The 27,093-nt window shown below is 49.3% G+C and overlaps 1 protein-coding gene across 2 annotated transcripts in view; it reads left to right on the top strand.

Moving 5' to 3' along the window:
- Positions 1-664: 664 nt before the first annotated feature.
- The window catches only part of ints4 (integrator complex subunit 4), a 94,772-nt gene continuing 68,343 nt past the window's right edge, over positions 665-27,093 (top strand). For both annotated transcript variants that reach the window (XM_070892571.1, XM_070892570.1), the window contains exons 1-7: positions 665-755; positions 8,656-8,853; positions 12,649-12,766; positions 14,670-14,776; positions 17,411-17,596; positions 22,425-22,475; positions 24,536-24,624. In XM_070892571.1, coding sequence (XP_070748672.1) covers positions 702-755; positions 8,656-8,853; positions 12,649-12,766; positions 14,670-14,776; positions 17,411-17,596; positions 22,425-22,475; positions 24,536-24,624 — 803 coding nt within the window. In that variant the 5' untranslated portion in view covers positions 665-701. The remainder of the gene's footprint in view (positions 756-8,655; positions 8,854-12,648; positions 12,767-14,669; positions 14,777-17,410; positions 17,597-22,424; positions 22,476-24,535; positions 24,625-27,093) is intronic.

Genomic DNA, 27,093 nt, shown 5'->3' with positions numbered 1-27,093 from the left:
TGTTGTGGGGTTGCCCCTTGTATGGCTGCAATAAACAGCAGAGGGGCAATTGATTGATGAATTGGATGTTTTTTTTTTGGGGGGGGGGTTCCCTCTGTATGGATGCAATAAACAGCAGAGGGGCAATTGATTGATGAATTGGATGTTTTTTTTTGGGGGGGTTCCCTCTGTATGGATGCAATAAACAGCAGAGGGGCAATTGATTGATCAATTGGATGGTTTTTAGAAACATAGAAACATGTTTTTTTGGGGGTGTTGCCTCTTCTATGGGTGCAATAAACAGCAGAGGGGCAATTGATTGATGAATTGGATGGTTTTTAGAAACATAGAAACATGTTTTTTTGGGGGTGTTGCCTCTTCTATGGCTACAATAAACAGCAGAGGGGCAATTGATTGATGAATTGGATGTTTTTTTTGGGGGGGGGGTTCCCTCTGTATGGCTGCAATAAACAGCAGAGGGGCGATTGATTGATGAATTGGATAGTTTTGGGGGGGGTGGGGGGAGGAATGGGTGCAAATAGCCATGTCTGTGGTGTGAGTGCATGTTACAGCCTGGGAAAGGGGGCGGGGCTGGTATCCTGCTCCCTCTGACGTCAGGGAGCTGCTGGGGCTATGGAAGCCGTGCGGGGAGCTGGGAGTGGGAGCGGGAGCGGACGGTTTCGAGTTTCGCGTTTGTCTTCCCTCTCTCTCCCTCCCCGGCAATGGCGGCTCACCTCAAGAAGCGGGTGTACGAGGAGTTCACCCGGGTGGTTCAGGTCGGTGCGGCTCGCAACTCCACACTCGGGAGTTTTTAAATGCACATATATATTTTTAATTTTCAGGGGAGGGTGTGTGTGTGTGGGCGGCGCCCCCCCCCCTCCCCACTTTTCTTCCGCCGCACCCAGGCATCGGGGCAGAAAGTGTCCGCCACCCGAGCCACCTCCGGCGGCCTGGGCCACTCAGGAAAACGGCCTCTTGCTCAGGCTTGAGGCCTAAATCTAGGCCCCTTAAATTAAACCCATTAAGTTCCATTCATTAAAAATAACAACTATTTGAATGTAGAAAATAAACTTTTAACAAAAATGTAGTTATTTTTAATTAAAAATGAAATTAATTCAAAAGTGACATTTTAATGTAGAAATAAAAATATTTTAACAAAAATCTTTTTAATTTTAAAAATAAAATCTGTTATTTTTGAATTAATTTCATTTTTAATTAAAAATAACTCTAGATTTGTTTTTATTTCTACATTTAAAATCTGTTTGAATTAATTTCAATGTAGAAATAAAAATATATTAACATCTAAATTTATTTTACTTAAAAATTAAATTAATTCAAAAATAACAGATTTTAATGTAGAAATAAAAATACTTCAAGAAATCTAAAGTTTAAAAATAATTAAATTAATCCAGAAATAAAATCTATGGTTAATTTTTAATGAAAAATATCAGCTATTTTAATGTAGAAAACATGTTTGCTAAAATATAAAGACATTAAATTACTTTGAAACGAACAAGCTATTTTAAAAAGTAAGACTTTCATTTATATAATGCCTTTCACGTCCATCGCACATCTCAAAGCGCTTTACAGCCAATGAAGTGCGTTTGGAGTGCGGTTACTGTTGTAATGTGGGAAACGCGGCAGCCAATTTGCGCACAGCAAGCTCCCACACACAGCAATGTGATAATGTCCAGATAATCTGTTTTAGTGATGTTGATTGAGGGATAAATATTGGCCCCAGGACACTGGGGAGAACTCCCCTCTTATGTAAAAAAAAACCCCAAATATTTAACAAAAATCTGAAGCTATTTTAATGTAGAAAATAAAAATATTTGTTGAGCAAAATTCTATCAAGACAAATTTAAGATTATAGAATTTAGATTTTTAAAAAAATCTTTGCAACAGTTCCAAAGTTGTCCAGAACCAAGAACTTTATCGTCGTAGAATCATACAAATTTAGGGTACAGAAGGAGGCCATTCGGCCCATCGTGTCCCCACCGGCCGACTAAGGGCTACCTAGCCTAATCCCACATTCCAGCTCTTGGTCCGTAGCCCTGCAGGTTACGGCACTTCAAGTGCTTTTTAAATGCGATAAGGATTTCTGCCTCACCACCCTTTCAGGCAGTGAGTTCCAGATCCCCACCATCCTCTGGGTGAAGACATTTCCCCTCAAATCCCCTCTAATCCTTCTACCAATTACTTTAAATCTCTGCCCCTTGTTATTGACCTCTCTGCTAAGAGAATTAGGTCCTTCCTATCCACTCTTTTTATAAGCAACTATCCATTTATAAATCTATCCTTAGCTCCCTCCTATTTCTCAGCCACATGTTGCCCCTTGGCGACATCATCTGGAAACACAGCGTCAGTTTCCACATGTACGCTGATGGTACCCAGTTCTACCTCAACACCACTTCTCTCAACCCCTCCACGGCCTCTAAATTGTCAGACTGCTTGTCCGACATCCAGTTTGGGATGAGCTGAAATTTTTCTCCAACTAAATATTGGGAAGACTGAAGCCATTGTCTTCGGTCCCCGCCCCTGACTTCACCTCTCTCCTTAACATCTGTCTGAGGCTGAACCAGACTGTTCACAACCCTGATACCATATTTGACCTTGAAATGAGCTTCCGACCACATATCCCCTCTGTAACATCACCTGTCTCCGCCCTTGCCTCAGCTCATCTGCTGCTGAAGCCCTCATCCAGGCCTTTGTTACCTCCTAGATGCAACTATTTCAACACACTCCTGGCTAGCCTCCCACGTTTTACCTTACATAAACGTGAGATAGAAATATAGAAAAATAGGTGCAGGAGTAGGCCCTTCGAGCCTGCACTGACATTCAATAAGATCATGGCTGATCATTTCTTCAGTACCCCTTTCCTGCTTTCTCCTTACCCCTTGATCCCCTTTACCGTAAGGGCCATATCTAACAGTGAACTGGCATCAACAACTCTCTGCGGCAGGGAATTCCATGCTGACTTGATCCGATCCTGTCACCGCTTTCCAAATGCGCTGCTATTTCGTCCTTCATGATCGATTCCCACTACTGATGTCAAGCTAACCGGTTTATAATTACCCGTTTTCTCTCTCCCTCCTTTATTAAAAAGTGGTGTTACATTTGCTACCCTCCAGTCCATGGAAACTGATCCAGAGCCGATAGACTGTTGGAAAATGATCAACAATGCATCCACCATCTCTAGGGCCACTTCCTTAAGTACTCTGGGATGCAGACTATCAGGCCCTGGCGATTGATCTGCCTTCAATCCCATCAATTTCCCTAACATAATTTCCTGACTAATAAGGATTTCCTTCAGTTCCTCCTTCTCACTAGACCCACTGTCTCCTAGTACCTTCGGAAGGTTATTTGTATCTTCCTTTGTGAAGACAGAACCGAAGTATTGGTTCAATTGGTCTGCCATTTCTTTGTTCCCCATTATAATTTCACCTGAATCCCACTGTAAGGGACCTACGTTTGTCTCTACTAATGTTTTTCTCTTCACATATCTATAGAAGCTTTTGCAGTCAGTTTTTATATTCCCTGCAAGCTTCCTCTCGTACTCTATTTCCCCCTCTTAATTAAACCCTTAGTCCTCATCCAAAACTTAGCTGCCCATGTTCTAACTCGCACCAAGTCCGCTCACCCATCACCCTCTGTGCTCGCTGACCTACATTGGCTCCGTTTAAGCAACGCCTCAATTTTAAAATTCTCATCCTCGTGTTCAAATCCCTCCATGGCCTCGCCCCTCCCTATCTCTGTAATTTCCTCCAGCCCCACAACCCTCCTGCCGAGATCTCTGTTCTTCTCCAGTTCTGACCTCTTCCACATCCCTGATTTCAATCGCTCCACCATCGGTGGCTGTGCCGTCAGCTGCCCGGGCCCTAAGCTCTGGAATTTATTACCTACGGATTCTGCACCTAAAACTGTTAGCCGTGCAGTGCTGAGGGAGTAAGAACATAACATAAGAACATAAGAATTAGGAACAGGAGCAGGCCATCTAGCCCCTCGAGCCTGCTCCGCCATTCAACAAGATCATGGCTGATCTGGTCGTGGACTCAGCTCCACTTACCCGCCCGCTCCCCGTAACCCTTAATTCCCTTATTGGTTAAAAATCTATCTATCTGTGACTTGAAAACATTCAATGAGCTAGCCTCAACTGCTTCCTTGGGCAGAGAATTCCACAGATTCACAACCCTCTGGGAGAAGAAATTCCTTCTCAACTCGGTTTTAAATTGGCTCCCCCGTATTTTGAGGCTGTGCCCCCTAGTTCTAGTCTCCCCGACCAGTGGAAACAACCTCTCTGCCTCTATCTTGTCTATCCCTTTCATTATTTTAAATGTTTCTATAAGATCACCCATCATTCTTCTGAACTCCAACGAGTAAAGACCCAGTCTACTCAATCTATCATCATAAGGTAACCCCCTCATCTCCGGAATCAGCCTAGTGAATCGTCTCTGTACCCCCTCCAAAGCCAGTATATCCTTCCTTAAGTAAGGTGACCAAAACTGCACGCAGTACTCCAGGTGCGGCCTCACCAATACCCTATACAGTTGCAGAAGGACCTCCCTGCTTTTGTACTCCATCCCTCTCGCAATGAAGGCCAACATTCCATTCGCCTTCCTGATTACCAGCTGCACCTGCAAACTAACTTTTTGGGAAGGACCTAAAAGAGTTTCAAACAAAAACCTAAAAGAGTTTCATGCACAAGGACCCCCAGGTCCCTCTACACCGCAGTATGTTGTAATTTCTCCCCATTCAAATAGTATTCCCTTTTTTTGTTTTTTTTACCAAGGTGGATGACCTCACACTTTCCGACATTGTATTCCATCTGCCAAACCTTAGCCCATTCGCTTAACCTATCTAAATCTCTTTGCAGCCTCTCTGTGTCCTCTACACAACCCGCTTTCCCACTAATCTTTGTGTCATCTGCAAATTTTGTTATACTACACTCTATCCCCTCTTCCAGGTCATCTATGTATATTGTAAACAGTTGTGGTCCCAGCACCGATCCCTGTGGCACACCACTAACCACCGATTTCCAACCCGAAAAGGACCCATTTATCCCGACTCTCTGCTTTCTGTTAGCCAGCCAATTCTCTATCCATGCAAATACATTTCCACTGACCCCGCGTACCTTTATATTCTGCAGTAACCTTTTGTGTGTACTATCGGATGTGCCATCTTTCGGATTAGATGTTAAACCGAGATCCCGTCTGCTCTCAGGTGGATGTAAAGGATCCTAAAAACAGATGATCTGGTCATTATTACATTGCTGTTTGTGGAAGCTTGCTGTGCACAAATTGGCTGCCGCGTTTCCTATATTACAACAGTGACTATACTCCAAAAAGTACTTAATTGGCTGTAAAACACTTTTGGATGTCCGGTGGTCATGAAACGCGCAATATAAATGCAAGACTTTCATTTTTAAACACAGTTTCCAACAGGGAATTCACTGTTCTAATATACTTTGGAGCAGCATTTTTATAGTCCTAACCTTTCCCATTGTTCTTTAGCTGTTTCTCACTGTTGGCAGCTTATTACTTAGAATTTACAGCTCAGAAACTGGCCATTGGGCCCAACTGATCCGTGCCGGGGTTATTATCCACATGTGCCCCCTCCCACCCCTCTTCGTCTATCCCCATCACCATATCCTTCTATTCCTCTCTCCCTCGTGTGTTTATCCGGCTTCCCCTTAAATGCATCGATACTATTCGCCTCAACCCTTCCTGTGGCAGCGAGTTCCACATTCTCACCGCTCTCTGGGTAAAGAGGTTTCTCCTGAATTCCTTACATAATTTAGTAGTGACTATCTTGTATTGATGGCCCCTAGTTCTGGACTCCTCCATAACTGGAAACATCTTCTCCACATAATGGCTCAACAATCATTAAAATACATTTTAAACTTAGCGATGGCAATTCGGTTTACAAGTGCTTAAGATAATTGGCAAAAGAACCAGAGAGGGCGATGAGGAGAATTATTTATTTCTACATAGCGAGTTGTGATCGGGATTGCGCTGCCTGAAAGGACGGTGGGAGCAGATTCAATAGTAACTTTCAAACGGGAATTGGATAAATACTTGAAACGGCAAAAAATGGGCTATGGGGATAGAGTAACAACAACTTGTATTTATATAGCGCCTTTAACGTAGCGAAACGTCCCAAGGTGCCTCACAAGAGTGTTATGAGTTAAAACGTTTGACACATAGAAACATAGGCATAGAAAATAGGTGCAAGAGTAGGCCATTTGGCCCTTCGAGCCTGCACCGCCATTTAATGAGTTCATGGCTGAACATGCAACTTCAGTACCCCATTCCTGCTTTCTCGCCATACCCCTTGATCCCCCTAGTAGTAAGGACTACATATAACTCCTTTTTGAATATATTTAGTGAATTGGCCTCAATAACTTTCTGTGGTAGAGAATTCCACAGGTACACCACTCTCTGGGTGAAGAAGTTTCTCCTCATCTCAGTCCTAAATGGCTTACCCCTTATCCTTAGACTGTGACCCCTGGTTCTGGACTGCCCCAACATTGGGAACATTCTTCTTGCATCTAACCTGTCTAAACCCGTCAGAATTTTAAACGTTTCTATGAGATGCCCTCTCATTCTTCTGAACTCCAGTGAATACAAGCCCAGTTGATCCAGTCTTTCTTCATATGTCAGTCCTGTCGTCCCGGGAATCAGTCTGGTGAACCTTCGCTGCACTCCCTCAATAGCAAGAATGTCCTTCCTCAAGTTAGGAGACCAGAACTGTACACAATACTCCAGGTGTGGCCTCACCAAGGCCCTGTACAACTGTAGTAACACCTCCCTGCCCCTGTACTCAAATCCCCTCGCTATGAAGGCCAACATGCCATTTGCTTTCTCAACCGCCTGCTGTACCTGCATTCCAGCCTTCAATGACTGATGTACCATGACACCCAGGTCTCGTTGCACCTTCTTTTCCGAATCTGTCACCATTCAGATAATAGTCTGTCTCTCTGTTTTTACCACCAAAGTGAATAACCTCACATTTATCCACATTATACTTCATCTGCCATGCATTTGCCCACTCACCTAACCTATCCAAGTCACTCTGCAGCCTCAGAGCATCCTCCTCGCAGCTCACACTGCCACCCAACTTAGTGTCATCCGCAAATTTGGAGATACTACATTTAATCCCCTCGTCTAAATCATTAATGTACAGTGTAAACAGCTGGGGCCCCAGGATAGAACCTTGCGGTACCCCACTAGTCACTGCCTGACATTCTGAAAAGTACCCATTTACTCCTACTCTTTGCTTCCTGTCTGCCGACCAGTTCTCAATCCACGTCAGCACACTACCCCCAATCCCATGTGCTTTAACTTTGCACATTAATCTCTTGTGTGGGACCTTGTCAAAAGCCTTCTGAAAGTCCAAATACACCACATCAACTGATTCTCCCTTGTCCACTCTACTGGAAACATCCTCAAAAAATTCCAGAAGATTTGTTAAGCATGATTTCCCTTTCACAAATCCATGCTGACTTGGACCTATCATGTCACCTCTTTCCAAATGCGCTGCTATGACATCCTTAATAATTGATTCCATCATTCTACATACTACCGATGTTTTCTCTCTCCTTCCTTTTTTAAAAAGTGGGGTTACATTGGCTACCCTCCACTCCATTGGAACTGATCCAGAGTCGATGGAATGTTGGAAAATGACTGTCAATGCATCCGCTATTTCCAAGGCCACCTCCTTAAGTACTCTGGGATGCAGTCCATCAGGCCCTGGGGATGTATCAGCCTTCAATCCCATCAATTTTCCCAACACAATTTCCCGACTAATAAGGATTTCCCTCAGTTCCTCCTTCTTACTAGACCCTCTGACCCCTTTTATATCTGGAAAGTTGTTTGTGTCCACCTTAGTGAATACCGAACCAAAGTACTTGTTCAATTGGTCTGCCATTTCTTTGTTCCCCGTTATGACTTCCCCTGATTCTGACTGCAAGGTACCTACACTGAGCCGCATAAGTAGAAATTAGCGCAGGTGACCAAAAGAGGTAGGTTTTAAGGAGCGTCTTGAAGGAGGAATGAGAAGTCGAGAAGCGGAGAGGTTTAGCGAGGGAGTTCCAGAGCTTGGGGCCTAGGCAACAGAAGGTACGGCCACCAATGGCGGAGCGATTATAATCAGGGATGCACAGGAGGGCTGCATTAGAGGAGTGCAGGCATCTGGGGGGAGTTGCAGGGGGGAGTGGGACTAATTGGAAAGCTCTGTCAAAAAGATGGCACAGGCACGATGGACTGAATGGTTTCGTACATAAGAAATAGGAGCAGGAGTAGGCCCTTTAGCCGCTCGAGCCATTAATGAGATCATGGCTGATCTGATCTTGGGCTCAGCTCCACTTCCCCGCCCGCTCCCCATAACCCTTCACTCCCTTGTCGTTCAAAAATCTGTCTCTCTCCGCCTTAACTATATTCAAAGACCCAGCCTCCACAGCTCTCTGGGGCAGAGAATTCCACAGATTCACGGCCCCGTGAGAGAAGAAATTCCTCCTCCTCTCAGTTCTAAATGGGCGGCCCCTTATTCTGAAACTATGCCCCACTCCTGTACTGTTACCATTCTGTAAAACAGCTGGACTGGCTGGGCGCTTGTAAGTCGGGCCATGTTCTAGTTTGTTGAATTGATTCTACGTTTTTCTCTCTCGCCCAAACGTAGCAACAGCTGCACGAAGAGATTCCGGCCAAGAAACTCCGGCTGACGAAGCCCAGCAAGTCGGCGGCTCTCCACATCGACCTGTGCAAATCCACCAGCCCCGCCGAAGCCCTGCAGTACCTGCTGCAGTTCGCCAAGAAGCCCGTGGAGGCCGAGAGCGTGGAGGGGGTCGTGCGCATCCTCCTCGACCACTACTACAAGGTGCGGTCCCCCCCCCCCCCCCCCCCCCCACCCCACCCCACCCCACCCCCCCCCACCCCACCCCACCCCCCACCCCACCCCACCCCACCCCCCACCCCCCCACCCCCCCACCCACCGCTTCGCACCGTCTGTAAAACGGGCAACGGGATTCCCACCTCGTCCCCAAGTCCCGTTCACCCAGCGCTCCAGCCCTGTGCTCGCTGACCCACGCTGGCTCCCGGTCCGGCAACGCAGGGGTTACCAACTTCCGACGGCCATATTCTGGGAGTTGTCGTCACGTGACCTCCCGCCCCCCACCATTGGTTGTCCAACATCATCATCATCATCATCATCATCGGCAGTCCCTCAGAATCGAGGAGGACTTGCTTCCACTCTAAAAATGAGTCCTGAGGTGGCTGAACAGTCCAATACGAGAGCCACAGTCCCTGTCACAGGTGGGACAGATAGTCATTGAGGGAAAGGGAGGGTGGGGAGTCTGGTTTGCCGCACGCTCCTTCCGCTGCCTGCGCTTGCTTTCTGCATGCTCTCGGCGACGAGACTCGAGGTGCTCAGCGCCCTCCCAGATGCTCTTCCTCCACTTTGCGGAGTCTTTGTCCAGGGACACCCAGGTGTCGGTGGGGATGTTGCACTTTATCAGGGAGGCTTTGAGGGTGTCCTTGTAACGTTTCCTCTGCCCACCTTGGGGCTCGCATGCCGTGTAGGAATTCCGAGCAGAGCGCTTGCTTTGGGAGTCTCGTGTCGGGCATGCGGGCAATGTGGCCTGCCCAACGGAGCTGTTCGAGTGTGGTCAGTGCTTCGATGCTGGGCTCTTGCGACACAACAACCCCCCCCCCGTCTTCTCGCACCAATCGGAAGGCAAATAGACTCTTCGTTACCTCATTGGATGATTCTTGACTCTCAGTCAAACAGCCTATCCACTCTTTCCCCCCCCCCCAAACCCCCATGTCCAATATTTTTCTAACTAGTAAACAAAAATGTTCAAATAATTTTTTTTTAATCAGTGAAACTTTTTTATTGTCTCTTGAGTTTTTGCCTGGGTTGCTGGCAGCATTATCAGGGAGATTAGTCTTTAATTCCTGGAGACTCCAGGGCAACCCTGGAGGTGTTGGCAACCCCTACCAGCAATGCCACGATTTAAAAATTCTCATCCTTGTTTTCACATCGCTCCGCGGTTCTCGCCCCTCCCTATCTCTGTAACCTCTTCCAGCCCCACACGACCCTCCGAACATCTCCTGCTTTGGCTTGGCTGCGTCAGTCTTTGCCCGCTGGCTTCCTCCAGGTGCCGTAGATTCATTCTGGGCCACGGTTCCTTGGGCACTCCAAGGACTTGTGCATCCAACACTCCCAGCTCCAATATTGAAAGAAGCGCTGCACTGTCGGAGGTGTCGTCTCTCAGATGAGACGTTAAATCGAAGCCCCATCTTTCCCCTTCGGGTGCACGTAAAAGATCCCATGGCCACTATTTCCCCCCGATGTCCTGGCCAATACTTATCCCTCACCATCGCTAAAACAGATGATCTGGTCATGATCACATTGCAGTTTGTGGGAGCTTGCTGTGCGCAAATTAAAGAAAGAAAGAAAATCTTGCATTTATATAGCGCCTACCACGACCACCGGATGTCTCAAAGCGCCAATGAAGTACTTTTGGAGTGTGGTCACTGTTGTAATGTGGGAAACGCGGCAGCCAATTTGCGCACAGCAAGCTCCCACAAACAGCAATGTGATGGTGACCAGATAATCTGTTTTGTTGTGATGTTGGTTGAGGGATAAATATTGGCCAGGACACTGGGGAGAACCCCCCCCTGCTCTTCTTCGAAATAGTGGCCGTGGGATCTTTTACGTCCACCTGAGAGAGCAGACGGGACCTCGGTTTAATGTCTCATCCGAGAGACGGCACCTTCGACGACGCAGCACTCCCTCAGTACTGCCCCTCCGACAGTGCGGTGCTCCCTCAGTACTGCCCCTCCGACAGTGCAGCGCTCTCTCAGTACTGTCCCTCCGACAGTGCGGCGCTCTCTCAGTACTGCCCCTCCGACAGTGCAGCACTCCCTCAGTACTGCCCCTCCGACAGTGCGGCGCTCTCTCAGTACTGCCCCTCCGACAGTGCAGCACTCCCTCAGTACTGCCCCTCCGACAGTGCGGCGCTCTCTCAGTACTGCCCCTCCGACAGTGCAGCACTCCCTCAGTACTGCCCCTCCGACAGTGCAGCGCTCCCTCAGTACTGCCCCTCCGACAGTGCGGCGCTCCCTCAGTACTGCCCCTCCGACAGTGCGGCCCTCCCTCAGCACTGCACTGGGAGTGTCAGCCTAGATTTATGTGCTCAAGTTCCTGAAGTTCAACTTGAACCCACAACCTTCTGACTCAGAGGCGTGTGTGCTTCCCACTGAGCCACAGCTGACAACAGTGACTACAAAAGCCTGTTCTGAAGCTATGAAAGGCAGTATATACATTTCTATTCCTGGATCTCTGGTGCCTCAGTCAAGCGGAATATTATTCATGCGTAGGGCTGGTCGACCCTGTGAGCTTATTTCCTGAGCTCACTTAAGTGGGCACTTTCCTGGGTTATGGGACAAGAAACAGGAACGTTGGTTCATTGTCCCTTCCCTTGCGCAAAGACAAGCTTAAGACATCTGTAGCAGCACCTCCCCCCCCCCCCCCCCCCCAAATTGCCAACACAGCTGAGATTACCCCAATTAACAAAGGTCGAAACTCAGGCCTTCACCATCTCGATAGCAGTGTGTTTCCCCACAGCACCTCGAGGGAAACCTTGGAAGTCATTACCAACCCTTGGGCTCTGTTAAACCTTTCTAAAAATTCTCATCCTCTTGTTCCAAGTCCCTCCACGGCCTCGTTTTCCTCTTGTCTCTGCAACCTCCCTCAGCCCTACAGTCCTCCGACATCTCTGCGTTCCTCCAACTCTGCTCTCGCGCATATCCCCCCCACTCCCTTCGCCCCACCATTGGCGGCCGTGCCTTCAGCCATCTGGGACCTAAGCTCTGGAATTCTCTCACTCAACCTCTCCGGCTCTCTCTCTCCCATCCTTTAAGATCCTCCTTAAAAGCTACGTCTTTGACCAAGATTGTTCGTCGCCCCTCCTACTGTCTCCTTTTTTATAAGAACATAAGAAATAGGAGCAGTAGTTGGCCATACGGCCCCTCGAGCCTGCTCCGCCATTTAATACGATCATGGCAGATCCGATCATGGACTCAGCTCCACTTCCCTGCCCGCTCCCATAACTTCTTATTCCCTTATCGGTTAAGAAACCGTCTATCTCTGTCTTAAATATATTCAATAACCCAACCTCCACAGCTCTCTGAGGCAGTGAATTCCACAGATTTACAACCTTCTGAGAGAATAAATTCCTCCTCATCTCGGTTTTAAATGGGCAGCCCCTTATTCTAAGATTATGCCCTCTAGTTCTAGTCTCCCCCCCCCCCCCCCCCCCCCATCAGTGGAAACACCCTCTCTGCATCCAACTTGTGAAGCTCCCTTATAATCTTATACGTCTCGATAAGATCACCTCTCATTCTTCTGAATTCCAATGAGTAGAGGCCCAACCTGCTCAACCTTTCCTCATAAGTCAATCCCCTCATCCCCGGAATCAACCGAGTGAACCTTCTCTGAACTGCCTCCAAAGCAAGTATATCCTTTCGTAAATATGGAAACCAAAACTGCGCGCAGTTTTGGTTTCCATATTTATGAAAGGATATGGTGTTCCTTGGTAAGGGCGGGAGTGGGAACGTGTGTGTGTGTGTGTGTGTGTGTGCCTTTGCTGACACGCTGTTTCCATTACAGGAGAGCGAGAGCTCGGTCAGACTGAAGATCGCTTCTCTGATTGGGTTGCTGTCGAAAACTTCGGGCTTTGTCGCTGATTGCATCATAGACGATGTCATCATCGCCCTTAACAACGAAAGTAAGTCTCATCGAGTCCGCACCGGCTCTTTCGAAGAGCAGTCGAGTTAGTCCCACTCCCCCCCGCTCTTTCCCCGTATCCCTGCTATTTTTCCTCCTTCAAGTATTTATCCAACTCCCTTTTGAAGGCTACAATTGAATCTGCCTCCACCACCCTGTCGGGCAGTGCATTCCAAATCCTAACCACTCGTTGCGTAAAAATGTTTTTCCTCTGGTTCTTTTGCCAATCACCTTAAATCTGTGCCCTCTGGTTATCGGCCCATTTGAAGTTAATATTACAATTATTTTTACATGCAAAATATGGATAAGAACATAACAGGAGTAGGCTATTCGTCTCCTCGAGCCTGCTCCGTCATTCAATGAGATCTTGGCTGATCTTCTACCTCAACTCAGCTGCCCCGCCCGATCCCCATATCCCTTCATTCCCTTAGTATCCAAAAATCTATCGATCTCTGTCTTGAATATGCTCAACGACTGAGCCTCCACAGCCCTCTGGGGTAGAGAATTCCAAAGGTTCAGGGAGCAAGCTTGAGCCCACCGGAACTTGTTAATCTAGTGCAGTACTGAGAGAGCGCTGTATTGTCAGTCTTTCGGATGATCATCATAGGCAGTCCCTCGGAGTCGAGGAAGACTTGCTTCCACTCTAAAAGTGTGTTCTTAGGTGACTGAACAGTCCAATACGGGAATTACAGTCATTGTTAAAGGGTTGGTGGAACGTTAAACTAACCTAAAATGTTTAACCTTAGACGTTAAACTAAGGCTCTGTCAGCCTGTTCAGGTGGACATTGAAGATCACTTGGCACTGTTGGAAGAAGAGCAGGGGGTTCTCCCAGTGTCCAGACCAACATTCCTTCCTTAAAACAAGACCACCAAAAAAATACAAGCCACTCACCTCACTCTCCGCAAGATCCTACAAATTCCCTGGGAGGACAGACGCACCAACATTAACGTCCTCGACCAGGCCAACATCCCCAGCATCGAAGCACTGACCACACTCGACCAGCTTCGCTGGGCGGGCCACATAGTTCGCATGCCAGACACGAGACTTCCATAACAAGCGCTCTACTCGGAACTCCTTCACGGCAAACGAGCCAAAGGTGGGCAGAGGAAACGTTACAAGGACACCCTCAAAGCCTCCCTGATAAAGTGCAATGTCCCCCCTGACAACCTGGGAGTCCCTGGCCTAAGATTAGGAAGTGCATCCGGGAGGGCGCTGAGCTCCTCGAGTCTCGTCACCGAGAGCCTGCAGAAACCAAGCGCAGGCAGCGGAAGGAGCGTGCGGTAAACCAGTCCCACCCACCCTTTCCTTCAACCACTGTCTGTCCCACCTGTGACAGAGACTGTAATTCTCGTATTGGACTGTTCAGTCACCTGAGAACTCATGTTAAGAGTGGAAGCAAGTCTTCCTTGATTCCGAGGGACTGCCTATGATGATGATGATTTGTGGGGTGTTACTGGGACCAAAGTGTGCATTGGACTTGGGACGTATATCGACCATTCCTTCATCGTCGCTGGGTCAAAATCCTGGAACTCCCTCCCGAACAGCACTGTGGGAGCACCTTCACCACACGGACTGCAGCGGTTCAAGAAGGCGGCTCACCACCATCTTCTCAAGGGCAATTAGGGATGGGCAATAAATGCCGGCCTTGCCAGCGACGCCCACATGCCGAGAATGCATTAAAAAATTTACTTGCATTTTAATGTACTTCAACAACATGATAAGACACTATATAAACTCCAGTATTTCTTTTTGCCACCTTTATATCAAAACCGGTGAGAAAAACACTAATGTCTGTGTGGGGGGAAAAAAATATTGCAACATCTCCGATTTCCTTTGAGAATGTAAGAGTCGGTTGCGTATGTTTTGGGCCGTTTGTTTTTATTAATATGCCGTGTTGTTGCAGAGTCTCACCATGTCCTCGCCCAGTTACTGGACACCATTTTGGTGATTGGAATTCAACTCCAGGACAACCTGCCTCTCGGTTTCCGTTTGGTTGAGATTGGATGTAAGGTAGGAAACGGTCTCTTCGTTACATCTGGTTCCCCGGTTATTGGCAAGAGAAAGTGGGCTGGGCTGGGGAGGGGAGGGAGCAAATTATTTCTGGTAGTTGAGCTTTCAAAATATTTTAGGGACAGAAAATGGCCATCCCTCTTGTTCAGATTAAACCCACCGACTCCATCGCATTTATTCAGATCAATCCCCATGCCATTTAGCTCGATCAAACCCACTAAACCAATCCCTTTTAGCCCGATTAAACCCACCAAACCAAACAGATCATCAGAACATAAGAATTAGGAGCAGGAGTCGTCCACACGGCCCCTCGAGCCTGCTCCGCCATTCAATAAGATCATGGCTGATCTTCGACCTCAACTTTACTTACCCGCCCGATCCCCATATCCCTCGATTTCCCCTCGAGTCCAAAAATCTGTCGATCTCAGCCTTGAACATACTCAATGACTGAGCCTCCACAGCCCTCTGGGGTAGAGAATTCCAAAGAGAAGAAATTCCTCCTCATCTCAGTCCTAAATGGCCGACCCCTTATCCTGAGACTGTGACCCCAGGTTCTAGACTCCCCAACCCAGGGGAAACATCCTCCCTGCATCCACCCTGTCAATCCCCTTAAGAATTTTATATGTTTCAATTAGATCACCTCCCATTCTTCTACACTCCAGAGCGTATAGGCCGAGTCGACTCAATCTCTCCCTATAGGACAACCCTCTCTGTCTGCTGAACCTTTGTTGCACCATCTCTATGGCAAGTATATCCTCACTCGGAGAAGGAGACCATTTTAGCCAGATTAAACCCACTAAACCAATCCATTTTCAGCCAGATAAAAACCACTAAACCAATCCCTTTAGCCAGATCAAATTCATAAAACCTATTCCTTTAAATGCAAACTAAACCCAAACCTTTAATGCAGACCAAATCAGATTCACCCCAGCTCCGCCTTCACACCATACCTGTCGATCCCGAGAAACAGATCTAATTGGCTTGTCTGGTTGTCGTAAAATCCCAACTGGTTCACCGATGCCCCGTTGGGGGAAGGAAACCTTATCCGGTCTGGGCCTACATGTGACTCCCATCCCACACCCAACGTGGTTGGCTCCTAACGGACCTCTGAAATGGCCGGCCCAGCAAGCTGCTCCGTTGTATCGAATTAAGGTCGGGCGATAATTGCCCGCGATGCCCACATCCCGAGAATTAATTATTTTTAAACCCTAATGGCATTCGAGCACTTTCCGCTATTTGTGGTTATAAGATAATTGGCAAAAGAACCAGAGGCGAGATCAGGATTAATTATTTTTTAAGCAACGAGTTGATACAATCGGGAACACGCTGCCTGAAAGGGCGGTGGGAGCAGATTCAATAGTAACTTTCAAATGGGAAATTGGATAAATACTTGAAGGGGGAAAATTGCAGGGCTGTGGGGAAAGAGCCGGGTGGGGGGAGGGACTGATTGGAGAGCTCTGTCATAGAGCTGGCACAGGCTCAATGGGCACAATAGCCGCCTCCTGTGCTGTATCAGCCTATGATTTTTGTTTGGTCTCGTTATCTGTGGAAGGATAGAAACATAGAAAATAGGTGCAAGAGTAGGCCATTCGGCCCTTCGAGCCTGCACCACCATTCCATATGATCATGGCTGATCATTCACCTCAGTACCCCTTTCCTGCTTTCTCTCCATACCCCTTGATCCCTTTAGCCGTAAGGGCCACATCTAACTCCCTCTTGAATATATCGAACGAACTGGCTTCAACAACACTCTGCGGTAGGGAATTCCACAGGTTAACAACTTGCTTTAGAGGGTTGCAACAAAGGTTCACCAGATTGATTCCTGGGATGAGCGGGTTGTCCTATGAGGAGAGATTGAGTAGATTGCGCCTATACTCTTGAGTTTAGAAGAATGAGAGGTGATCTCATTGAAAAGTAATAAGGGGATTGACAGGGTAGATGCAGGGAGGATGTTTCCCCCCCGGGCTGGAGAGTCTAGAACCAGGGGGCACAGTCTCAGGATAAGGGCTCGGCCATTTAGGACTGAGATGAGGAGGAATTCCTTCACTCAGAGGGTGGTGAATCTTTGGAATTCCCTGCCCCAGAGGGCTGTGGAGGCTCAGTCGTTGAGTGTATGCAAGGCTGAGATCGATAGATTTTTGGACTCTCGGGGAATCAAAGGGATATGGGGATCGGGCAGGAAAGTGGAGTTGAGGCCGATGATCAGCCATGATTGGATGGCGGAGCGGGCTTGAGGGACTGAGTGGCCAGCTCCTGCTCCTGTTTCTTACTTTCTTACTCTTAAACATCATCCATAAGAGGTTTTGAGAAGATAAGTATTCCCCTGGTGTCCTGGCCAACCAACATCACTTTTTAAAAAAAAAACAGATGTTCTGGGTCGTCAGCACATTGCTGTATGTGGGAGCTTGCTGTGCGTAAATTGCCTCCACGTTTCCTACATTACAACAGTGACCAAGTACTTCATTGGCTGTAAAGCGCTCTGGGATGTCCGAAGGCGCTATAGAAATGCAAGTCTTCCTCTGAGTCTGGTGAAATCCTGGGACGTCCTGAGGTTGTGAAAGGCGCTATATAATTGAAAATTCATTCTTTGCATTCCGTGTAACCCCCAGTGTTTGTTTTGTTTGCGATATTCAGCACCTCGTGGACACCTCTCACGTGGTGAGGAAAAAATGCTTGCAGCTGATCGGGGGCCTGGGGTCCCTGGATAAGCCGACGGCAAAGGAGCTGGAAAACCTCGCTGCCAAAGATGTGCAGAAGATCATCAGCGATTCCTTCGTCGACCAGGATCCTCGCGTCCGAATGGCGGCGATGAAAGCCATGGTAAGTGTGGCCTGCGGCTCAGCCGGTACTGGAGTCCAGCAAACCGGGGAGGCCTCGTGTTGAATTCCCCCGGCCCCGCCAGGTTTGTGCTGATTTTCCTGATTGATTAAGTATTTTTTTGGTCTCCGCCGTGGCTCAGTGGACACCACTCTCGCCTCTGCCTCAGAAGGTTGTGGGTTCAAGTCCCACTCCAGAGACTCGAGTACACAAATCTAGGCTGACACTCCCAGTGCAGTGCTGAGGGAGCGCCGCACTGTCGGAGGGGCAGTGCTGAGGGAGCGCCGCACTGTCGGAGGGGCAGTGCTGAGGGAGCGCCGCACTGTCGGAGGGGCAGTGCTGAGGGAGCGCCGCACTGTCGGAGGGGCAGTGCTGAGGGAGCGCCGCACTGTCGGAGGGGGCAGTGCTGAGGGAGCGCCGCACTGTCGGAGGGGGCAGTGCTGAGGGAGCGCCGCACTGTCGGAGGGGCAGTGCTGAGGGAGCGCTGCACTGTCGGAGGGGGCAGTGCTGAGGGAGCGCCGCACTGTCGGAGGGGGCAGTGCTGAGGGAGCGCCGCACTGTCGGAGGGGGCAGTGCTGAGGGAGCGCCGCACTGTCGGAGGGGCAGTGCTGAGGGAGCGCCGCACTGTCGGAGGGGCAGTGCTGAGGGAGCGCCGCACTGTCGGAGGGGCAGTGCTGAGGGAGCACCGCACTGTCGGAGGGGCAGTGCTGAGGGAGCGCCGCACTGTCGGAGGGGCAGTACTGAGGGAGCGCCACACTGTCGGAGGGGCAATGCTGAGGGAGCGCCGCACTGTCGGAGGGGCAGTACTGAGGGAGCGCCGCACTGTCGGAGGGGCAATGCTGAGGGAATGCCGCACTGTCGGAGGGGCAGTGCTGAGGGAGCACTGCACTGTCGGAGGGGCAGTACTGAGGGAGCACTGCACTATCTGAGGCGCCGTCTCTCGGATGAGATGTTAAACCGAGGCCCTGTCTGCCCTCTCACGTGGATGTTAAAGATTTCACGGCACTATTTCGAAGAGCAGCAGGGGAGTTATCCCCGGTGTCCTGGGGCCAATATTTATCCCTCAATCAACATAAAAACAGATTATCTGGTCATTATCACATTGATGTTTGTGAGAGCTTGCTGTGTGCAAATTGGCTGCCGCGTTTCCCACATTACAACAGTGACTACACTCCAAAATCATTGGCTGTAAAGCGCTTAGGGACATACTGAGGTCGTGAAAGACGCTTCTTAAAAATCTAAGTTGGGGCAGCAGTTAGGGTTCTACACGGCTCTGGACTAGAGAGGGGAAATAACGTAATCAGATGGGTTTGTGTGCAGTCATCCGTGGGACATTGAACGGCGTGTTCCAGCGCACATGTCCTATTGGGTTATGAAAAAGAAAAGAAAGACTTGCATTTATATAGCGCCTTTCACGACCACCAGAGCGCTTTACAGCCAGTGAAGTTCTTTTTGGAGTGTAGCCACTGTTGTAATGTGGGAAACGCGGCAGCCAATTTGCGCACAGCAAGCTCCCACAAACAACAATGTGATAATCAGATCATCTGTTTTTAGTGATGTTGATTGAGGGATAAATATTGGCCAGGACACCGGAGAGAACTCCACTGCTCATCTTCAAAATAGTGGCCGTGGGATCTTTTACGTCCACCTGAGAGAGCACAGATGGGGCCTCGGTTTAACGTCTCATCCGGAAGATGCCCCTCTGACAGTGCGGCGCTCCCTCAGTACTGCCCCTCTGACAGTGCGGCGCTCCCTCAGTACTGCCCCTCCGACAGTGCGGCGCTCCCTCAGTACTGCCCCTCCGACAGAGCGGCGCTCCCTCAGTACTGCCCCTCTGACAGTGCGGCGCTCCCTCAGTACTGCCCCTCTGACAGTGCGGTGCTCCCTCAGTACTGCCCCTCTGACAGTGCAGCGCTCCCTCAGTACTGCCCCTCCGACAGTGCAGCGCTCCCTCAGTACTGCCCCTCCGACAGTGCGGCGCTCCCTCAGCACTACACTGGCGTGTCAGCCTCGATTTTTGTGCTCGAGTGTCCGGAGTGGGACTTGAACCCACGACCTTCTGACTCTGAGGCGAGAGTGCTGTCCACTGAGTCACGGCTGACACGGCTGTGAGTCCTTCCATGGTGGAATTACCTGAGGACACTCGCTGCCGAGAGCGGTCACATAACTAATGCGCGTTTGGCCGAGAGAGCTGAGGCTAGCTGCTATCTTCAGGAGTGGAGGGGGAGAAAAGATAAGACGGGTAAGGAGAAAGGTTTCCTCCCTGTCTTTACGTTCTCTAACCGCCCATGTAGCAGGAGAGTAAATTCCACGGTTCATTGCTCAACAACGCAGAATGTCGTGTGGTTATCATCCCCCACCCATATCATAGGCAGTCCCTCGGAATCGAGGAAGACTTGCTTCCACTCCTGAAGTGAGTTCTTTGGTGGCTGAGCAGTCCAATACGAGAGCCATAGACTCTCGCAGGTGGGACAGATAGCCGTTGAGGGAAGGGGTGGGTGGGACAGGTTTGCCGCGCGCTCCTTCCGCTGTCTGCGCTTGGTTTCTGCATGCTCTCGGCGATGAGACTCGAGGTGCTCAGCGCCCTCCCGGATGCACTTCCTCCACTTAGGGCGGTCCTTGGCCAGGGACTCCCAGGTGTCAGTGGGGATGTCGCCCTTTATCAGGGAGGCTTTGAGGGTGTCCTTGTAACGTTTCCTCTGCCCACCTTTGGCTCGTTTGCCGTGAAGGAGTTCCGAGTAGAGCGCTTGCTTTGGGAGTCTTGTGTCTGGAAGGTTATCCCCCACCATGGTTGTGTCTCCCACAGTCCAGAAAATGGACCGACTTGCTTTTGCTACCAGACCTTTGCTGATCCTTATTTTCAAACCCCTCCATGGCCCTCGCCCCTCCCTATCTCTGTAATCTCCTCCAGCCCCATAACCCCCCGAGATCTCTGCGCTCCTCTAATTCTGCCCTCTTGACCATCCCTGATTACAATCGCTTCACCATCGGTGGCCGTGCCTTCAGCTGCCTGGGCCCCAAGCTCTGGAACTCCCTCCCTAAACCTCTCCACCTCTCTACCTCTCTTTCCTCCTTCGAGACGCTCCTTAAAACCTCCCTCTTTGACCAGGTTTTTAGTCACCTGTGCTGAACTCTATTTATGTGGCTCAGTGACAATTTTTTAAATATCATAATACTCCTGTGAAGCGCCTTGGGGCGTTTCACTACGTTAAAGGCGCTATATAAATACAAGTTGTTGTTGCAATATGAAACAACAACAGTATGCAGTTAAGTAGCGCCGTTAACGTTGTAAAACGCCCCACAGTTCTTCACAGAAGGATTATCAAACAAAATTTGACACATTTGAATTGGAGATCGCGACATAAGTCGTTGAACTCCAAAGGTGTGTGAAGTGCTTTCAGGCGATTTATATAGATGCAAGTTCTTTTTATTCGATGTGTCTTTTGTTTCACTAGCAAACCTCCACGGTGGCCCATAATCTGCCTCTTGATCAGCACACTGCCGGACCTTTCCCTCCTGTTTACCCAGAGTTTGTTTGCTCTCAGTAACCATACACTGTGTGCTCACATTAAGTAGCCGCCAGCGAGATCACCTGATGGTGTCACAGTACACAGTACACAGCATCGCAGCAAAACAGTAATAATTGGCACTTGCGGCAGCTGTGGCTTTGAGATCCGGCACAGTTTTATACATTGATAGTTAGGGGTTCAAGTCCCGCTCCAGAGACTTGAGCTCAAAATCCAGGCTGACAATCCCAGTGCAGTACTGAGGGAGTGCTGCACTGTGGGAGGGGCAGTACTGAGGGAGCGTCGCACTGTCTGAGGGGCAGTACTGAGGGAACGCTGCACTGTCGGAGGGGCAGTACTGAGGGAGTGCTGCACTTTTTGGAGGGGCAGAACTGAGGGAGCGTCGCACTGTCGGAGGGGCAGTACTGAGGTGGCACCGCAATGCCGGAGGCGCAGTACTGAGGGAGTGCTGCACTTTTTGGAGGGGCAGAACTGAGGGAGCGCCGCACTGTCGGAGGGGCAGTACTGAGGGAGTGCTGTACTGTGGGAGGGGCAGTACTGAGGGAGCGTTGCACTGTCTGAGGGGCAGTACTGAGGGAACGCCGCACTGTCGGAGGGGTAGTACTGAGGGAGTGCTGCACTTTTTGGAGGGGCAGAACTGAGGGAGCACCGCACTGTCGGAGGGGCAGTACTGAGGTGGCACCGCAATGCCGGAGGCGCAGTACTGAGGGAGTGCTGCACTGCTGGAGGGGCAGTACTGAGGAAGTGCTACACTGTCGGAGAGACAGTACTGAGGGAGTGCTGCACTGTCGGAGGTGCCGTCTTTCGGATGAGACGTTAAATTGAGGCCCCGTTTGCGCTCTCAAGTGGACGTAAAAGATCCTATGGCAATATTTTGAAGAGCAGGGGAGTTATCCCCTGTGTCCTGGGGCCAATATTTATCCCTCAATCAACATCACTAAAACAGATTATCTGGTCATTATCACATTGCTGTCTGTGGGAGCTTGCTGTGCGCAAATTGCCTCCCGTGTTTCCCACATTACAACAGTGACTACACTCCAAAAGTGTTTCATTGGCTGTAAAGCGTGTTGGGACGTTTTGAGGTTGTGAAGAGCCCTGTATATAAAGTCAAGTTGAAATTCATCAGGCCGCGTGAAAGGGAAGTCTGTGATTAAAAAAATGTTCATCTGGATGGCCACCTGCTAGTCTGGGTTCTCTTCTGTTCTTAATAGCGCAGGCCACATTGTAATAGTTGCAGTGCCCCTGCGCTCTGTTTGTCCACCTGCGGTGCTGAGGATCACCCTGTCTCTTGTGCTTCGTCCTAGTTGCAGTTACACGAGCGGGGAATGAAGTTGCAGCAGACCATCTACTGTCAGGTAAAGACCAACAACGAAACCGCGGGAGAAAGTGTGGAGATGGTTGGTCGGAATGGTACAAGGGATGAGGGGACTCGTGTTATGAGGAGAGACTGGAGAAGCTTGAGATTGTTCCCCTCAGAGCAGAGAAGGTTAAGAGGCGAGTTAACAGATGAGTTCAAAGTCATGACGGGTGTTTAATGGAGTAGACAAGCAGAAACTGTTTCCATTGGCGGGAGAGTCGGTAACCAGGGGACACAGACTGAAGGTAATCAGCAAAGGGACCAGACGGAGATGAGGAGGCATTTGTTATGATCTGGAATGTGCTGCCTGAAAGGTTCAACAGTAACTTTCAAAAGGGAACTGGATAAATACTTGAAGCGGAAAATATGTAGGGCTACAGGGAAAGATTATGAGGGGGCTTGACAAGGTGGATGCAGAGAGGATGTTTCCACTGATGGGGGGGAAACTAGAACTAGGGGACATGATCTTAGAATAAGGGGCCGCCCATTTAAAACTGAGATGAGGAGGAATTTCTTCTGAGTTATGAATCTGTGGAATTCGCTGCCCCAGAGAGCTGTGGAGGGAGGGAGGGAGGGAAACCAACAAGGTTCCTTACGTCACGAATTCTCCACTTCAGAGGCTTGTGGATGCTCAGTCGTTGAGTATATTAAGGCAGAGTTGGACAGTTTCTTAACCGATGAGGGGTTATGGGGAGCGGGCAGGGAAGTGGAGCTGATCCATGATCGGATCAGCCATGATCGTATTAAATGGCGGAGCAGGCTCGAGGGGCCGTATGTCCTGTTCCTGCTCCGATTTCTTACATTCTTATGAAAGAGCAAGGAGTGGGGGGAGTGGGACTAATTGGAGAGCTCTTTCAAAGAGCTGGCACAGGCACGATGGGCCGAATGGCCTCCTTCTGTGCTGTATGAATGTAAATACCGGAACAAAGAAACTAAATATATTGTGTTGTGCGGAATGCAAACGTACTGAAAGAAGGGCGAAAATAAAAGCCCGCAGTGCAACCTTGTGCACCACGCTCCCCGTAACCGCACGTGGTTGTGCGCGCGCCTGGGACTGAACCCGCCAGCCTTCTGGCTTGTAGGCCAACGGCATGTGAACCCAAACCTTTCCTGCTTAAGCCATCCAGGGAATCGGTGAGGAAAGCTGATCTCGGCCAAGGATACAGGTAGGGGTTCTAGAGTTGGCCTCAGTACCCTTTGGCTGGGTGGTGGGGGAGGAAGGGAGGGAAATCGGCCAGGTTCCTTACGTCACAAATTTTCCACAGAGGCCTGTGGATGCTCAGTCGTTGAGTATATTCAATGTTCACAGTGTCTGTCTGCTGTGGCTCAGTGGGCAGCACACTCCCGCCTCTTGAGTCAGAAGGTTGTGGGTTCAAGTCCCACTCCAGGGACTTGAGCACATAAATCTAGGCTGACACTCCAGTGCCGTGCCGAGTGAGTGCTGCACTGTCGGAGGTGCCGTCTTTCGGATGAGACATTAAACCGAGATCCCGTCTGCCCCCTCAAGTGGACGTAAAAGATCCCACGGCACTATTTAGAAGATCATCCATGATCTCATTGAGTGGCGGAGCAGGCTCGAGGGACCGTATAACCCACTCCTGATAAGAACATAAATAGGAACAGGAGTCGGCCATTCGGCCCCTCGAGCCTGCTCCGCCATTCAATAAGATCATGGCTGATCTGATCATGGACTCAGCTCCCCTTCCCTGCCCGCTCCCCATAACCCTTTACTCCTTATCACTCCAAAATCTGTCTATCTCTGCCTTAAATATATTCAATGACCCAGCCTCCACAGCTCTCTGGGGCAGAGAATTCCACAGATCTACAACCCTCCGAGAGAAGAAATTCCTCATCTCAATTTTAAATGGGTGGCCCCTTATTCGAAGACGATGTCCCCTAGTTTTTATGCTCCTGATCCTAATTCTTATGTTCTCCTTCTTTGGCCCAATGTCAATTTCTGCCTCATTGCGCCCTTCGTGATGTTACTCGATGGAATTGTTGTTGTAAGTAAATGCCGCTCGCCATTTTAATTTGTTGTATCCGGTTCCTCTTCCAAAGGCTTGCAAGGCGCTGTCCGACGACTACGAACAAGTGCGCTCTGTGGCTGTGCAGCTCGTGTGGGTTCTCAGCCAGCTATACGCCGACAGGTTAGTGTGGCTGGGTGAGGGTAGTATTTGGATAACATGGTTGTCTGCAAGTGTTGGCTCAGTAGTAAGATACTCAGTGCTGAGTCAGAAGGTCGTGGGTTCAAGTCCCACTCCAATCTCATGAGATTGCACCATCTAACCGATGTGTTGAGTATTAATAGGCCTGGTCTTTTGAGGGAGTTAGATATGGCCTTGACAGCTAAAGGGATCAAGGGGTATGGAGAGAAAGCAGGAAAGGGGCACTGAGGTGAATGATCAGCCATGATCTTATTGAATGGTGGTGCAGGCTCGGAGGGCCGAATGGCCTACTCCTGCACCTATTTTCTATGGTGGATTTAGAAGTGATTTTGAATAAAAGAATGAGAGGCGATTTTATTGGAATGTATAGGATTCTGACGGGGTAGATGCAGAGAGGATGTTTCCCCTCGTGGGGGAATCTAGAACTAGGGGACATAGTCTCAGAATAAGGGGCCGCCCATTTAAAACTGAGATGAGGAGGAATTTCTTCTCTCAGAGGGTTGTAAATCTGTGGAATTCTCTGCCCCAGAGAGCTGTGGAGGCTGGGTCATTGAATGTTTTTAAGGCGGAGATAAGACAGATTTTTGAACGATAAGGGAGTGAAGGGTTATGGGGAGCGGGCGGGGAAGGGGAGCGGAGTCCATGATCAGATCAGCCATGATCTTATTGAATGGCGGAGCCGGCTCGAGGGGCCAAATGGCCCACTCCTGCTCCTATTTCTTGTGCTTAGGCCCAGCTCTTGCACTGAAATCCCAGCCTGTCGCTCCTCAAACTGATTTGGGGTCAGTGGACGCTGGCCGTACTCTACATCAAGCAAAGCGTAAATTACTAATTAATTTGTGCCACAGAGAGAGTAATTAAACTTTGACCCGGGGGCACACTAGGTGGCAGCGGATCAGCCGCCCTGTTGCAAACACTTTTCCATTGTCCATGCGGCGATGAAGGAACGGCCTAATTACAGAGTTTCAGCCTGGAGGCAGAGGTCCCTGGTTTTTAATTTGATTCACAAACACACAAACTCCACCCTTATCGTGCATCATTCAACAGTTCATGAAATAATGAGTAGTGGGTTTGTTTATTTTTTATTCATTCCTGGGATGTGGGCGTCGCTGGCAAGGCCGGCATTTATTGCCCATCCCTAATTGCCCCTCGAAGGTGGTGGTGAGCCGTCTTCTTGAACCGCTGCAGTCCGTGTGGTGAAACATAGAAAATAGGTGCAGGAGTAGGCTATTTGGCCCTTCGAGCCTGCACCACCATTCAGTAAGATCATGGCTGATCATTCACCTCAGTGCCCCTTTCCTGCTTTCTCTTCATATCCTTGATCCCTTTAGCTGTAAGGGCCATATCTAACTCCCTCTTGAACATAGCCAATGAACTGGCATCAACAACTCTCTGTGGCAGGGAATTCCACAGGTTAACAACTCTCTGAGTGAAGAAGTTTCTCCTCATCTCAGACCTAAATGGCCTACCCCTTGCCCTTAGACTGTGTCCCCTGGTTCTGGACTTCCCCTACATTGGGAACATTCTTCCCGCATCTAACCTGTCCAATCACGTCAGAATCTTATATGTTTCTATGAGATCCCCTCATCCTTCTAAACTCCAATGTATAAAGGCCCAGTTAATCCAGTCTCTCCTCATATGTCAGTCCAGCCATCCTTGGAATCAGTCTAGTGAACTTTCGCTGCACTCCCTCTAGAGCAAGAACGTCCTTCATCAGATTAGTAGACCAAAACTGAACACAATATTCCAGGTGAGGCCTCACCAAGGCCCTGTACAACTGCAGTAAGACCTCCCTTTTCCTATACTCAAATCCCCTAACTATGAAGGCCAACATACCATTTGCCGCCTTCACCGCCTGCTGTACCTGTATGCCAACTTTCAATGACTGATGTACCATGACACCCAGGTCTCGTTGTACCTCCCCTTTTCCAAATCTGCCACCATTCAGATAATATTCTGCCTTTGTGTTTTTACCCCCAAAGTGGATAACCTCACATTTATCCACACTATACTGCCTCTGCCATGCATTTGTCCACTCGCCTAACCTGTCCAAGTCACCCTGCAGCCTCTTGGATTCCTCCTCACAGCTCACACCGCCACCTAGTTTAGTGTCATCTCAAACTTGGAGATATTGCACTCGATTCCATCCTGTAGATCATTAATATATATTGTAAAGAGCTGGGGTCCCAGCACTGAGCCCTGCGGCACTCCACTAGTCACTGCCTGCCATTCTGAAAAGGCCCCGTTTATCCTGACTCTCTGCTTCCTGCCTGCCAACCAGTTCTCTATCCACGTCAGTACATTACCCCCAATACCATGTGCTTTGATTTTGCACACCAATCTCTTGTGTGGGACCTTGTCAAAAGCCTTTTGAAAGTCCAAATACACCACATCCACTGGTTCTCCCTTGTCCACTCTTACTAGTTACATCCTCAAAAAATTCCAGAAGAT

This window comes from Pristiophorus japonicus, chromosome 10, assembly GCF_044704955.1.
Source record: "Pristiophorus japonicus isolate sPriJap1 chromosome 10, sPriJap1.hap1, whole genome shotgun sequence".
Lineage (NCBI taxonomy): Eukaryota > Metazoa > Chordata > Chondrichthyes > Pristiophoridae > Pristiophorus > Pristiophorus japonicus.
This window is presented reverse-complemented; position numbering and strand designations above follow the sequence as displayed.